Here is a 14,514-nt window from a genome sequence, read left to right as displayed (position 1 = left end):
CATGGACTCTGCAAGAGCTTTCTCATCCTCACTCTTACCCCGCTGCGCACAGGGATGTTTGTCTCCTTTCATTCACTTGATTCGAATGAGCCTGGCCAGTTTTTGGGCAAGTCATCTCTTTGTTTCTCTGAGCTGCTACAGAGGAAGGAAAGTCAACAGCGAGAGAAACGCACAGCAGGGCTGCAGGGAAGGAGCGTCCTCCGCTGTCCTGAGCAAGGTGAATTGCTCTGAAGCTGCTCAGATCTGCTGTGCAGGTGGGAGCAGGCGAGCTGGGGCGTTCTGCCAAGTGCTGGGCAGGTGTTGCTGCCGGTGTAACACACCCTCTCCGCTTGCTTCCCTCGCTGTCTTCACCGCCTTGTCAGCGCATCTTTTTGGCATTGCTTTCTCCAGCCCATAGCCAGAGGAGACAAAAAGGTCACTTCAGGAAGAGCCACCTGGAAAATACAGTCCAGATGGAGGAGGACTTGGTGGTCAGTCTGGCAGGCAGCACATTATCTGCAGGAATGAGAAAGTGGTGGTCATCATGGTCGGCTTCTTGTGGAAGTGGATGGAGTTATGGCGGGCTAGCCTTACTCACACGGTCCTCTCCAAAACCTGCAGAACAGAAGAAGCTGAAGCCTCTGTCTGCTGTGTGTTGGTGAAGGTCTCATGATTGCAAACCAGAGCCTGTCTCCAACCACCCAGCATGGAAAATCCTGCCCTGTGTTCGCCAGCCTGGAGCAGGGACATCGCAGAGCACTCGGCTGGGAGCGTTTCAGGCCCCATGAGTGCTGAGCTGAGCTCTGACGGTGGGCTGAGGCAGTTCAGACTGATCGCATCCCCTTGCGACTCATTTCTGGTTGGCTCCTCCTGATGCACTGCATGCAAGCAAGGTCCAAGCAGAGAGGATTCTTGGACCCATTTCCCTTTGGAGGATCTGCATTCGCTGTGAGATCTGGTGGTGAGGCCTTGAAGCAGCTCCTGGCGTTGTTGAGAGCTGGAAGGCTGGGGCTTGCCCAGGCTGCTGTGTGCCGCCTGCTCTTCCTGTGGCAGTTCTTGGAAATGGTTTTCCAGGGCATTTTGGCATGCCCCTGAAGTGGAGAACACCTGCTTCTGTGTTGCTCTTTGGCTTAATGCTTATTTTATCCTGTTACTGCCCTCCTGACCAAAGGTCTCCAGAGGTGATCCTCACAGCCCTGATCCACCTGAGATGTTGGGCATCTCTCCTCCTGCCCAGCACCAGCACTAGGAGGGAGCATCCCTTCACCTCCCAGGCTCCTGTTCTTGCTCTGTGTGCTCGGTCATCCCTTCTGCCTGTTACTGCCGCCAGAAATCAAGTGTTTCAGGATGGCCAGGAATCCCCTTCTGAAAATAACTCATCTTAATGACTGTGTCATGGTTTAGGAGAGTCCAGCTCCCAGTTGATCAGTCTTCCTTAGCTAAACGATTTTCCACCCACGGTAGCTCTCTGCCTCACTCTTTTCTGTTGCCCCAGGCTAGCTTGTCTGCAGTGAAAAGGCAGCTTTTCCCTGACTGCATCTCGCCCAGCGGCCTGTGCTGCAGGGCAACCTTGTGCTCCCTGTCAAGGTGCCCCCATAGCACCAGCTGCTTGCAGAGCTTCACGGGAACGTGGTACAGGATCTGTGCCATCCAGGTCTTTGCCTGTTTAACAAAGCCTGTGGCACGTGAGCAATCCCTCCCTTCTGCTTTCACGTGTTTTCCTCTGCCATGAAAAGCGGTTATCCAGAAAACAGCACCCACCTCTTCCTCTTGGGGACAGAGATGGCTTTTTGGGGTGGCAGAACAGCTCGGTGCTGGCTCCAGTGTGACTGTCTCTTGATGCACAGCTTTTACAACCACACAGGCGACACTTGCGAACCCTCCAGCTGCCTTGGAAGCCCCACAGTGGTTGGAGAGAGGTGAAGATTTGCGTTGTGTGGGTACACCCATGGCTCTGATACGTGGCAATGCTCTGCGTCCACCTGGGAGCGTGGCAGTCTGGAGCAGCAGTGCTCTCTGTGCTGAGGCGCGGTCGGTGTCCTACGCTGGCTTAGAAACGAGCCTGAGAGCAGAGCTCTTTGGGGCAGTGTTGGAGTACAACTCCTCGCGAGGCCCTGGGGTGTTGGGCATGGATGCTTGGGGACTGTCTGACTGCTGCCCTTGCTCGCTCAGCCAGCTGGGATGAAGGATGACAGAGGAGGAAGAGCAACGCCTTTGCCAACCTGTTTGTCACAGCACTGCTTGCCCCTGAGCTCTGCCAGAAGTAGACTCGGGAAGGAAGGGCGAGGTTCTCCCCGAGCCAAGTGACAGGTCTCACTTTTGCCTCCTGCCAGGTGGAGTCAGAAGGTCAGTTGTGCAAATGTTTCCTTTCCTAGGCTGGCAGAAGAGCCCGGCAGCCTCTCTGATGGGCCCGATGACCAGTAAGGAGCTCATCTCCTTTTGCCCAGTGCTGGGCACTGTCTGGAGGCACGTGGTGCTTGCTGGCTTAAGCCAGTCCTTGCTGGGCAGCTCCAGAAGGTTGGTCAGGGAGTTGAGGTGACCGCTGACGTTCTCGACAGTAACTTGCTCTGGGTGTTGCGTGATGGTTGTTGCTTAATCCCGTAACGCCTCCGAGGGGACCAGGCTGCTGATGCTGGTGGGCTGCTGGGGTGCCCGTGCCTGGGTGGGTGGGGAGCAGGGATTATATTTAGGACGATGCAAAGATATCAAGGTCGCGTGCTACAAATAGGGTACCTGTTATAAAGCTGGTTTGTCTTGTATACTGTGTGACTTGCGCTGTGTCTTGCTGGATTTGGGTATGTGGAAGTTTGAGAGAAAGGCTGCAATTTCATGCTGAGGATGCGAGGCTCCTTCTGCCGTATTCAAAACAGGGCCTGAAGCTAAGTGTGTTGCTGGGTCTCTCCTTATCAGGTGCCGGCTGCAGGGTGTGAGAAGGTCCCGTGTCAGCAGGGCCTCTGTGGGAATGCCTTTCTCCTTTGACACCGCAGACGATGTAATCCTGCGTCCCAGTGAGACCACAGTGTCCTTGGGCTGAGTTTGATCCTAGCTGGCCTCTGGTCTGCACAAAGAAAGTCCAGCTGGGACCTGGCTGGCATTGCTTGGGGTGCATGGGGTGAACTGGAGCACAGCAGCTGCAGGCGGACCTGTGGGTGTATGGCACAGGGCACCAACATCTGCCAGTGGGTTCTCCTGTCTGTGGTGCTCACGGTCCTAGTCGTAGCTGTTTCTGATAGCAAAGCCTTTGTGGGGCTTGTAGGGATCAGTCGGAGCAGCCTCTTCTCCCCCTCTAACCCTAACCTTTCTCCTTGGCGTCCTGGCCAGTGACTTGCTTGTCTCCCTCCTCTCTGGCTCACTCTGCCATGCCTGTCATACCTCACAGCATGTCTGACTTCTCCTCTCTTTTTCTCATCTCTCTCCTTGTGCAGCAACACCAACCGAGCCGGAAGCAGTGGTGAAGAAGTACCTGGAAGAGCTGAAGGGCTCTCCTGCTGATGAGGTGAGAAGACAGTGAAGCACCTCCAGCTTCCCCAGTGGTCTGTTCACTGGGTGCTGTGAAAATCATGGCGATGCCTGAGGACCGTCCTTCCTTCAGCATCCCATGCGGTAGATACCGCTGTTTGTGATGGCACCGTTGATGCTAGATGGAGAGGCCTCAGCTCTGCCTGAAGCTGGTAGCTGGTGACCTGTCCTTGTCGAAGGACCGTGATAGAGAAAGCACGGTGTGGGCTGAGTATCTAAGTTTGGGCAGTGCCTCCACATTTCCCTTGGAGCTGGCTGCAGGGGCTGGCGTGGAGGAGGGAATTTGGCTTTGGTCTCCTCTCAGTGCTCATAGAGGTCAAAACTACCGAGATGAAAACCCTGCACTGTCTCTGTGCCCTTAAACCTCAAAGTGAAGGATTAAAGTTCAAGGCAAATCTTCCTGAAGCATCTGCTTGGTCGCTTCCTTGGTGGGTCAGTCATTACGATCAGCCTGTGCTTGCACACCATGGTGGTTTTCTCCTTGCTGTCTTGGGCTCTAGGACTGTATCATCTGCATGGAGAAGCTGTCCTCGCCCTCAGGTTACGGCGATGCGTGCGAGTGCAGCACAATCAAACCAGAGACGGTCGGCCGCCTGACAAACTGCCAGCACTCCTTCCACATGCTCTGCATGCTGGCCATGTACTCCAACGGGAACAAGGTACCGAGCTGGCCCATCCCCACCAGGTCCCCGGGCCTGAGTGGCTCGGCTGTGGAGCTCTGATGCCTGCTTCTCTCTCCCCGCAGGATGGGAGTTTGCAGTGCCCCTCTTGTAAAACCATCTACGGAGAGAAAACTGGGACTCAGCCCAAGGGGAAGATGGAGGTCTCCACTTTTCCCCAGTCCCTCCCTGGCCACAAGGACTGTGGGACGATCCAGATTGTGTATCACATCAGCAGAGGCATCCAGGTGAGTGCACAGCGCGCTCGCACGAACGGCTGCTGCCGGATAGCGCAAGCTGCAAGAGCCTCCCGGAGAAGTACGGGGCTGTAGTACTGTACCTGCTGGCACCCACCCTTGGGCAGCCCGAGGTGCCTGGAGCCAGCAGCTGCGCTGGCTGTTCTTCAATGTATGGGTGAGTTGAGTCTCCTCCGTGAAAGGTCTTTTCCCCCTTTGAGAGTGGCCCCAGGGTCTACAACAGCCTTTTGCCTACAGTAAAGACTCGTGTCAGCATGAAGCAGAGAGGAGACTCGGTCATGCTCACAAGGTGGGAGAGATCCCAGCGTCTCGTTTCGCAACCCTCGTCTGAGGTTTCGGTGGTTGCAGTGAGCTTGCAAAGGTTTGAGCTGGGTGGTCTTTTTAGGCTGTCATCAGACCACATGGGAAAAGCTGTGGTTTGGGGCAGTCTCCCACCAGAATTTCAGTAACCTGAAGAGCTGGCTCTGTATCCCAGCATGAGCCCACTCTTGGAGGACCCATAGTGTTCGCGTGTCCCGTAAGAACAAGTCAGATATCTCGTACTCATCAACAGCAATACCTTGCTCCTCTTGCGTGGAAGAGCTGCTTTGAGATGGACCTGTGTCAGATCCTGCTGCTGAGGGATTGTCCACCTCGTATGAAGATGGACGTGTCCGTGCCAAATGTGTCTGATCTGTTGCAGGGCCCTGAGCACCCCAACCCCGGGATGCCTTACACAGCCAGGGGCTTTCCTCGCTACTGTTACCTGCCAGACAACGAGAAGGGCAGAAAGGTAAGGTGTCACGCCCTGATCACCCGGCCCTCCTCGGGTTGTCTCGTGGCCCTGTGTTGGTGGATCGGCACAGCAGGGTTGCCTTTGGGAGCTGCCCTCGCGCTGCTAACCAGCTATGGTTAGTAGTTGTCCCTGCTGTTTGTTCCTTACGTGTACTTGTAACCCCTCTGCTTTTGAAGCTCTTTGCTGCTTCTTCACAGCCAGAGTTGTGAAGTCTTACTCTCCTTTGTCCCTTTACTAAACAAAATCCCATCTGATCTTTTGGGAGGACACTCCTGGCCTGTCTTGGGCTGTGCAGTTGCAAGGGTTTGCACTTAGAACTGCTGAGCTCGGAAAGTCCGGCTGCTGGCTCTTCCCATCCCGGTTTCCTCTGGGTGGGTGTGTTTGTCTCAGCTTGTGATGGTGTTTTTCAAGTCTGGAGGACCAGCACGGGCAGGGAATGGTCCTTCCCAACAGGGGAACCACATGGGTAACTAGGAGGCGAGGGAGATCCCTTCTGATGCTGGGATCTTTGGTATCCTCCTGCTACAGCAAGGATTTAGGCTGTTGAACTTCTGGCGAGCTGCTCTCGTGGCTCAAGTCTCCCAGCTTCTGAAGGCCAGCTTTGTTTTTTCTCTTTCCGCCTCTAGGTCCTGGAGCTCCTGAGGGTGGCCTGGAAGAGACGCCTGATTTTCACCGTGGGCACCTCCAGCACCACCGGCGAGAGCAACACGGTGGTGTGGAATGAGATCCACCACAAGACGGAGATGGACACGAACCTGAGCGGCCACGGCTACCCTGACCCCAACTACCTGGACAATGTGCTGGCGGAGCTGGCCGCGCAGGGCGTCACCGAGGACTGCCTGCGACAATGAGCCGGGGGGGGCCCGGCTGTGCCGCGCGTGTCGGGGGCCCACCTAGTGCACTTACTCCTGTTGCCTTAAGTTCCTGTGTCCGAGCGCCTGTCGCGCTGAGCAATAACACTGTGCCGCGGGAGGAGCCCTGCCTGCTCTCCACGGGATTTTTTGGGGGAAGGGAAGGAGATTTTTGTAGAAACTGTGCTGGCACCTCCCAAGTCTGGTTGATGGCCACATCTGGGACTGGATGGGAGAGTGGTCCTGAGGTACAGACCCCCTGCTGAAGGCAGAATCTCGCACTGGCGATGCCTGGGGACAGGACAGGGAGAGGGGGTCTTGCTCCCACTAGCCCAGCTGGAAAGCAAACCAGGTCTCCCTATCGCTGAGGCACCTCTTTCCGCAGAGCCTCCTCCCTCCTGCCCCTGTATCTCTGCTTGGTTGTAATAAACGCGTCCTTTCCACGGCCACCCACCCCTGTGCCGTCACCCTGCTGGGTGGCCTGGGGTGCCTCCCCCTTGGAACCAGCCCCCTCCGCGGCGCTGGGGACCTCGGTCCAGCCGGGGGGAAGGAGGGGACGCGGTGCAGCACTGGGGGGGTGCGAGCTCTGCGGGGGCAGGACGTGGGGTGCTGGTCCCAGGGTCGGGGGCCGCAGCCGGTCGGTGCTTTGCCCGCTGGTCTGCGGCCGCGGTGCCCCTACAGCGTCTGTCCTGGGCGAAGCGCAGCCCCCCTGCTCTCGCTGAGCTCCCACCGCCCTGCACCCCCCCGGGGGTGGGGGGAGTCTGCCCCCCGTGTCCCCCTCTCCCGGGTGGAACGGCAGCGGTGGGGGGCTGTGGGTGCCCGCTGCAGCCCCTGCAGGAGGCGGCTGTCGGGCTCTGCGATAGCGGCTGTGTGCTGCTGCTGCTGCTGCTGCTGCTGCTGCTGCGGGGAGCGCGGGTGCCACCAGGCGGCGACAGGCGGCCTGCTGCCGGCCCGGCTGCGGGCAGGGGTGGTCCCCGGGCAGGGAGGATGCTCTCGGGGCAGGGATGTTCTCCGGGCAGAAATGGTCCCCAGGCAGAGATGATGCTCTCCGGGCAGGGATGGTCTTCAGACAGGGATGATGGTCCCCGGGCAGAGATGATGCTTTCCGGGCAGGAATGGTCCTCAGGCAGGGATGCTCTCTGGGCAGGAATGATGCTCTCCAGGCAGGGATGATGCTCTCTGGTCAGGGATGGTCCTCAGGCAGGGATGATGCTCTCCAGGCAGGGATGCTCTCCAGGCAGGGATGTTCTTGGGCAGGGATGATGCTCTCCAGGCAGGAATGGTCCCCAGGCAGAGATGATGCTCTCTGGGCAGGGATGCTCTCCAGGCAGGAGCCACCTCTGCACCACGAGCTCTGCCTGCTAGGAGTGCCGGCACTTTGGAAGAGGAGATCACCCTGATCCTGGTGGCCTGGGTCTATGTTGTCCCCAGGCTTCTTGTCACCTGGTAGCAGAAGCTTTTCTATGAAGCAGCTTTTCTGTGTCTGGCCGTTCCCCTCCCTGTGGCCACCGGCCCCGGCTGCCCGTCCCAGGAGCTCTGCCCACATGAAATCCCTCTGGCACACCAGAGGCCCTGGTGCCATCAGCCACTTCACCTCCTTGCCAGGAGATCTGGGACATGACCATGCTTCGTGGTAGCTGCTGGCTCGGTGTCCTTCTGGGACTGGCATGGCCTGGACAGACAGAGAGGGCCAAATTTCTGTCTGTCACAACAATATAAAGATGAAAGGTTTTTTAGAGACGTTGAAGGCTGGAGCTTCCCCAGTGTCTGTCTTGCGCTTGCAGCCTCCTGGTTCTGCTCTGCTGCAGGATCAAGGGAGAAAACCCTCAAACATGCAGCGAAGTTTGGGGATGCTGCAAGAGCGGGGGCTCCTCGGGAGCAGCGGGTGCGCGTCTGTGTGCTGCTGAGCTCTACAGAAACGGCCGTGTCTGCTCCTCTCCCGCCCTGGTTGCGAAAGGGAGAGATTTCAAGTTTAAACGACAGCTTTCCATCCCCAGGTCGTGTTCTCCCAGCAACCAAGAGAACTGAAGCGAAAATTGAGCAGGGTTCACCCAGCCCTGTACAAAGCAAGAATTTCCTGCTGAGCGTGGCCCAAGGCATCTGCGGGAGATGCTCCTGCGCGTGAATCAGCCAGAGCCTCCCCGCCTCTGGGCTGGTCCAGGGCCGGGGCACCGCGGCGTGAGCTGCCCGGGCTCGGGGGCTCATCCCCGGCTGTCACGTCCCCCGCCACGAGGACACGAGGCATCTCCTAAAATCCTGGCCGTGAGATGGCTTAGCCCCCGTGGCAGGGGGATGGGGGCAGCAAAGGAGGGGAAGCAGGGAGATGCCCTGAAGCCGGTCCCCTCTCTGCCCTGGGGCAGGGGCAGCAGCCGGCGGGGGTGGAAAGCTCCGGAGCTGGCATGGGGCGGAAGCACGACCGCGACGCCGTGATGCCGGTTGGAGCTGGGAGGGGAGAGAGCCCCAAATCAGTGCTTGTAATGCTGCCAGGCAGGTCGGGCCGAAAGCCTTGGGACCCCTGGCCCGGGCTGGAGACCCGCGGCGGGGGTCTCTCCCTTCCCCCTGCGGTGCCGGCTCGTTTGCGGCCGGGTGGTTGTTATTAGCTGAGCCTTGACCCCCCCGGTACGCTGCCCCGCGTCCCAGCAGCGGGTACCGGCAGCTGAAACTGTGACTCGGTGTCCCCCTGCGTCACCCCGCCTCCCTCGCCCTGCCGCTGGCACCCCAGCACCCAGGAGGGCTCGGGGGTGGGAGACGGGGGGCTGGCACGTCCCCGAGGGCATCTGCGGCCCCCGGGCAGGTCTTGCGGGGTGGAAGGAGGGGGATGAGGGACGGGAGGAGGGATGGAGGCTGCAGCTGCGCCTGGTTTTCCCCCCGCAGCTGGGCTGCGTAATCTTCGAATGCCCCATTTCCACTTAATCCGAAGGCGCGGTCCCGGCCCCTTGGGGAAGGGGGAAAAATCCCCTCCCACGCAGGACCGGGCAGCCGCGGCCCTTGGCAAACACCGGAGAAGGAGCACTCCAAGCTCTCTACTTGGGGAGCAGCTGGGGGGGCCAGCAGTGGGGGGCCCCGAGCTGTGGGGCAGCCCCCATTCCAGGGTCACTGTCCCTGGCCCCATCCCAAGGGCTCAGGGACCCTTTCCCCAGGGAGGGGGGCCATGGCCCGTCCCCGCTGCCAGCGAGGGGAAGGATGGATGGGGAAATGTCGGCATGGGGCGGGCCTGGAGCTTGGGTGCCTCGGGGCCCCCGGCGCTGGGTGGGACCGTTCCCCTTGAATGCTTGGGGTTTTTGGGTGAGTTTCGGGTGTGATGGCTCCTGAGTGCTTCCCCGCCCTCGGGACAAGGCTGGCTGCACCCAAAACCAGCCGGGCATGGGCCCACTCCTCACCCTGGCACTGGGGGCCGGGTGGGCATGGGGCACCTGCAGGGAGTCAGGTCCTGGTGGGGCAAAAGGGGGTACAGGACCACTTGCCCGGCTGCCCCCGTAGCCCCGACAAAACCTCCGTCTCCTGCCAGCTTCTCCTTGAAAGTGCCTCCGCCGTGCCTCAGTTTCCCCTTTCATATCATCACAGACTTGTGCCCTGCATCCTCGCAGCCCCGGCTCCGGGGTCCAGCGGGGCAGCTCCCCAGGGGGGTTTGGGACGAGCGGTGACCCGGGAGGTGCACCCGCTCCCCTTTGCCCGCGGGGTCTCGCCGGGCCGGCAGAGCCGGTGCAGGAATGCGGGGCTGGGAGGGTCCAGCTCCTGGGGCCAGGCGGTCCCCGCTGCGGGGGCTCGCCGGGCAGTTCGTCCCCTCGGCAGTGGGTCGGGGTGACGGAGCGGGGCAGCACATCCACCAGCCCCGCCAGGACGACGCCATGGAGCTGCCGTGGGTGCTGCTGGCGCTGGCTGGGACGGGCGCAGCCACGGGCCTGGGTGACTCCCCTGGGGGAGACGGGGGCTCGGAGGGGATGCGAGGGGGGCTACGGGGCCGGGCGTGGCTGGGGGGTCCCCACACCGGTGCTGTGTCCCCGGTGCTGGCACCGCCAGCATCCCGTGAGCCCTGTGCGCGCGGACCCCAGCGCGGACGCTGGTTGGGGTCAGGCTCTTACTGAGGGGTGCCTGGCATGGGGACCCCCACTCACGGCCTGCTCCCCCAGCCCAGCTGCCCTACATGCCCCGCGTGCCCCCCGCCGCGCTGCCGGGGAAGGTGACCGCCACCACCTTCGCGCTGGAGAGGCCCTGCTGCGTCTTCCACCGCCACGCCAATGCCTCCGATGCCGTCTGGTTGGTGGTGGCTTTCGCCAACGGTGAGCACCCGCTGCTCCGGCTCACGCTCCCCACCCTGGCGGGGGGACATGGGGGACCCTCGCCGCAGCCGCTCATCCCCGTCTGTGCCGCGCAGCCTCGGCCGCCTTCAGAAACCCCCCGTCCCGGGCTGACGTGCCCCCGTACCAGCGGCTGCCCACCGCCCACTCCTACATGACGCTGGAGACGGCAGCGGCTGCGTACGCCTGCTCGGCCCCCAGCCCGGCCATCCTGCGCGTTGGGGCTGACACGGCGTGCGGGGGCCAGGGCGGCCGGGACCCCTGCAACGGACCCCTGCCCTCCCCAGGGCCCTACAGGTGAGGCTGGCGGGACGGACCCCCGGCTCAGCGCTGGGGTGATGCCCCACAGCGGCAGCGCTCATCCCCCCCGGTGTCGCCGCCGCTCCCACCCCGCAGGGTGAAGTTCCTGGCCATGGGCTGCCACGGCCCCAAAGCGGAGACGAGGTGGTCCGACCCCATCCTGCTGCGGAGAGGTACCGGTGGCACCGCTGTCGCCCCGCGGGTCCCCCGCGTCTGCCCGGTCGGGGTGCTGGCGTGTGGCACAGCGTCGGCCCTGTGCCACCACCCCAGACTCGGAGCGGAGAAGCCGTCCCCCACCTCCCCCAGCTGCCCCACCCCCCCATTCCCTTCCCACCATCCCCCCATGTCCCCCCACATCCCTCCTCCATCCTCCTTCCAGCCGGCAGCCCCAGCGCCATCGACCCTGCGCCCGCGCACCGCGGCAGCGACGCGGTCGTCGTCGCCTCGGTCCTCGCCAGCCTGGGGACCGCGCTGGCCGCCGCGATGCTCGGTGCCGTGGGGTACGGGGGCTGCGCGGGGACGCGATGGGGGGGCCCTGGGAGAACACCCTCTCCTCGGCCCCATCAGCGAAGGGATGGGGAGAAGGAGGTGGTTTTGAGATTTCAAAAGCCTTTTTTTTTGTTAAATGGGGGGTTTGCCGTAGTTTGGCGAGGATAAGGAGCCCCTCGGCGGCGGTTGACGTGGGGGGCCAGCAGAGCCCCGCGGACCCCCCCTTGATGCCTCTGCTTCTCTCTCCCCGCAGCACCCAGGCGTGGGGGTCCCTGTGCCGCCGGGATCCGGGGACCGGCACCTTCTCCCGCAGCTCCTACAGGACCCACCACATCCCCCCCGCCCTGCCCCAGCCCCTGCCCCCCCGCTGCGCCTGCAGCCCCCCGGGGCTGGGCTGCTTCGCCCCCCGGCCTCCCGCTCCCTGTCCCGCCGAGTAAACTCTCGCTTCACACCCGCGACTGCCTCCTCCTTGCCCGGCCACGGGGCGATGTCCCCTCCGCCTGCCCCCCGGCTTCCTGCTCCTTTTGATCCCCCTGGCTGGGGCTGTGGAGGGTGGGGGCACCCGGCCCCCCAAAAACCACCCAGCGCCTCGGTTTGGCAGCGCTTGGTGTCGGGGTGGGGGGCACACGCTGGCACCGGTGGGGTCTGTGGGGAGCCCCGAGGTGGGCATCACCCCGGGGCGACGCTCTCTGCCCCATAGCCTGGGTGAGGGCTGTCGCCCACCCGTGCCACGAGCGTGGCCGTTCTCAGCACGCCTCGCCGGCAGGCACTCGGCTGTGGCAAACGCTCCCCGGGGAAACGGGCCCGACCTGTTTGCCGTGGGGCCGCGGCCGGCGCAGGAATGTGGGCGCTGGCGGCCGCGGGCGGGTCCCGTGGGGACGCGGAGCCCGGCCGCCCGCACTCCCGCCCGCGGCACCCCGGCACCCGCACGATGCTCCCGCTGCTGCTCCCGCTCCTGGCCACGGCCCACGGCCTGGGTGAGTCCGCCAGCACCGTCGGGCTGGGCTGGGGTCCCCCGCGGCCCTTGGCATGGGGGTCCCCCGCGCGCGGGCACCGGGACCCCTCCCCAGAGCCTGGAGGTGTGGGGCACCTGATCCCCCCCTCTGTTCTGGGTGCCCCCCGGTGTCACCTTCCTGGGGCTGGGTGTCCCCCCCTGGGGTGTCCGAGCCGAAACGGGAGTGGGAGGGGAGCGGGGTCCCCGCAGCCAGGGTCACCGGGGTCAGCTCCCTCCTGTCCCCGTCCCCACGCTGGATCCCCGGCACCGCTGCAGCCGGACGGAGCTGGGGGTCAGCGGCTGCAGTGGGGAGTCCGCACCCCTCGCCGCACCCCCCTCGGCTTCTCACCGCAGTCAGGCTCGCCTACGCCCCGACCCTGGCCGAGGAGACCCTGGGGGGGCTGACGACCACCTCCACCTTCACGCTGGAGCAGCCCCGCTGCGTCTTCACCGAGGTGCGGGACGATGCCATCATCTGGCTGGTGGTGGCCGTCCCCGAGGGTAGGTGGGCTGCGGCCGCGCCCCGGGGGAGCAGGGCTCCCCTCAGCCCCCCGGGCTCCCTCCTCACCCCCGTCCCCCTCCCCGCAGCCGTACCCAGCTTCAACGACAGCGTGGAGCCAGGGACCCCTGAAAGAGCCTTCCAGAGGTTCCCCGCCGGTGCCCCCGCCTACATGACCCTCAACACCACCCTCCCCAACTACCCCTGCCCCAAGCCCACCGGAGAGATCACCGTGCTGCGCGTCGGCAGCGAGACCGCCTGCGCCGGGAGCGAGACGAGACCCACCTGCAACGGCCCCCTGCCCGGCCCCGGGCCGTACCGGTGAGCCCGCTCGGGGGATGTGGCCCCCCGAGACCCGCCAGCAGCCCCCCGGCTCGGGGGAGCACAGCCAACCCCCCCTCCCACCCCAGGGTGAAGTTCCTCGTCCTGGAGGGCTCCGAGCCCGTGGCCGAGACCACGTGGTCGAAGCCCATCACCCTGAGGACAGGTACCGCTGCCGGGGGTCCTCCTCCTGCCCCTCGCGCCGTCCCGCAGCCGGTGGGTGCTGGGGGGCACGGGGTGGGCTTGGGGTGGGGGGCTGCACGCCGAGCACCGCTTGCAGCTGGGGAAACTGAGGCAGGGCACGACGGTGCCGTGTGTTCCGATCGCACGCTGGGATCGCCCACGCAGGCGCAGCGCCGCGGCCGGACCCCCTGGGCTGCCCCGGGGCGCGCGTCCCGCTCCCTCCCTCCCGCTCTCTCCGCAGCCCGGCAGCCTGGCAGCATCCCCGCCGCGGGCAGCGGGCGCAGCGCCGCCATGATCGCCCTCACCGCCATCCTCTCCATCCTCTTCGCCGTCCTGCTGGCCGGCCTGGTGGCCATGCTGGTCTTCTGGGGGTGAGTGCCACCGCCGCGTCCCACCGCGCCGCCCGGGGAGCCGCGATGGGTGCCAGGCACGCCGGACCCACGTCGGAGGGCGACACCAGCCCCCCACCCTCATCCCTCACCCTCTTCTCCCTCCCCAGCTCGGACGCCTACGGCGGCAGCAGCACCTTCAGCAAGCCGGAGGCGGTGACGGTGCAGCGGTACAACACCCACCACGTCTACGACCAGCCGGCCGCCCGGCTCTGAGCCCCACCAGCCCTGCACCCTCGGGCGCCCATCGCGCTCGGACCACCAGCACGGGTGGCATGATGCCCACGGCCGGAGCTGCCCCGTGGACCGCGGCCGTGATGGAGCAGGGGATTAAAGGCTTTTCCATGTGCTTTGCGCCCGGCCTCCGCCTCTCGTTTGTGACCCCCCCGGGAATGGCACCCACCGAAACTTCGCTGCCGCCCGCAGCGCCCCGGGAAAAGTCCCGTGGCCCCGTGCCCCACGCAGGGCTCTGAGCCCCATCCCCGGGTGGGAGACGGCTGCTGCCCGGGGCAGGATGCGGCCAGCCGTGCTCTGGAGTGGGAGAAGCGTTCTCACGCCCGGCTTGGGGCACGCGGTGCTGGCTGTGCCCACCCTGAATGGGGACAGGTCCCCTGGGGCGCGGGGCGGTGAGGGGAGCCGACCCCCCAACGGGCCTGGCGCTGGGGTGGGGGGCACAGAAATGCCCCCACGGGGGGGGCGGGGGGATAGGGGTGGGTTTCTCCCCATTCCCCATCACCCCACAGCGATTTCTCCCTGCCCCAAACCCGGCGGAGGGTCTTCCCCAGGCAGAGCGGGCCCAATCCTGCCCGGGTGCTGCCGGTGTTCCCCCGCTAGCCACGGGATGGCAAGAGGGGACGCGCAGCCCCGGGCCTGATCCTGTACCGGGGGGGGTCCCTGATCGTGCTCAGGGGGACATGGGTCTGATCCTGTGCTGGGGTTGTGGGTGCCCTGGTCCTGCTTGGGGGATGTGGGCCTGATCCTGCACCAGGGGGGGTTCCTTG

General features: G+C 64.1%; 3 protein-coding genes across 7 annotated transcripts in view; all 3 read left to right on the top strand.

The window, feature by feature from the left end:
- The window catches only part of DTX2 (deltex E3 ubiquitin ligase 2), a 37,973-nt gene extending 31,486 nt beyond the window's left edge, over positions 1-6,487 (top strand). For all 4 annotated transcript variants that reach the window (XM_075440302.1, XM_075440300.1, XM_075440301.1 and 1 more), the window contains 5 exons: positions 3,405-3,475; positions 3,999-4,157; positions 4,244-4,405; positions 5,097-5,186; positions 5,816-6,487. In XM_075440302.1, coding sequence (XP_075296417.1) covers positions 3,405-3,475; positions 3,999-4,157; positions 4,244-4,405; positions 5,097-5,186; positions 5,816-6,040 — 707 coding nt within the window. In that variant the 3' untranslated portion in view covers positions 6,041-6,487. The remainder of the gene's footprint in view (positions 1-3,404; positions 3,476-3,998; positions 4,158-4,243; positions 4,406-5,096; positions 5,187-5,815) is intronic.
- Positions 6,488-9,888: 3,401 nt separating this feature from the next.
- Positions 9,889-11,669, top strand: LOC142363713 (uncharacterized). The gene is made up of 5 exons (XM_075440053.1): positions 9,889-10,066; positions 10,171-10,320; positions 10,416-10,635; positions 10,735-10,811; positions 11,381-11,669. Exons 1-5 carry the CDS (start codon positions 9,889-9,891, stop codon positions 11,653-11,655), a joined length of 900 nt encoding a protein of 299 aa, XP_075296168.1. The 3' UTR covers positions 11,656-11,669.
- Positions 11,670-11,943: 274 nt separating this feature from the next.
- Positions 11,944-13,854, top strand: LOC142363741 (uroplakin-3b-like protein 1). 2 transcript variants are annotated; one of them, XM_075440293.1, is made up of 6 exons: positions 11,944-12,104; positions 12,476-12,622; positions 12,710-12,941; positions 13,031-13,107; positions 13,366-13,495; positions 13,624-13,854. In XM_075440293.1, the coding sequence occupies exons 1-6, from the start codon at positions 11,969-11,971 to the stop codon at positions 13,727-13,729; spliced, it is 828 nt and encodes a 275-aa protein (XP_075296408.1). In that variant the 5' UTR covers positions 11,944-11,968; the 3' UTR covers positions 13,730-13,854. The 2 variants fall into 2 exon arrangements, with proteins under 2 accessions (XP_075296408.1, XP_075296407.1); XM_075440292.1 differs by having other exon boundaries at positions 12,083-12,622.
- The last annotated feature ends 660 nt before the right edge of the window (positions 13,855-14,514 follow it).

The sequence above is a fragment of the Opisthocomus hoazin genome, chromosome 20, assembly GCF_030867145.1.
Source record: "Opisthocomus hoazin isolate bOpiHoa1 chromosome 20, bOpiHoa1.hap1, whole genome shotgun sequence".
Classification (NCBI taxonomy): domain Eukaryota; kingdom Metazoa; phylum Chordata; class Aves; order Opisthocomiformes; family Opisthocomidae; genus Opisthocomus; species Opisthocomus hoazin.
This window is presented reverse-complemented; position numbering and strand designations above follow the sequence as displayed.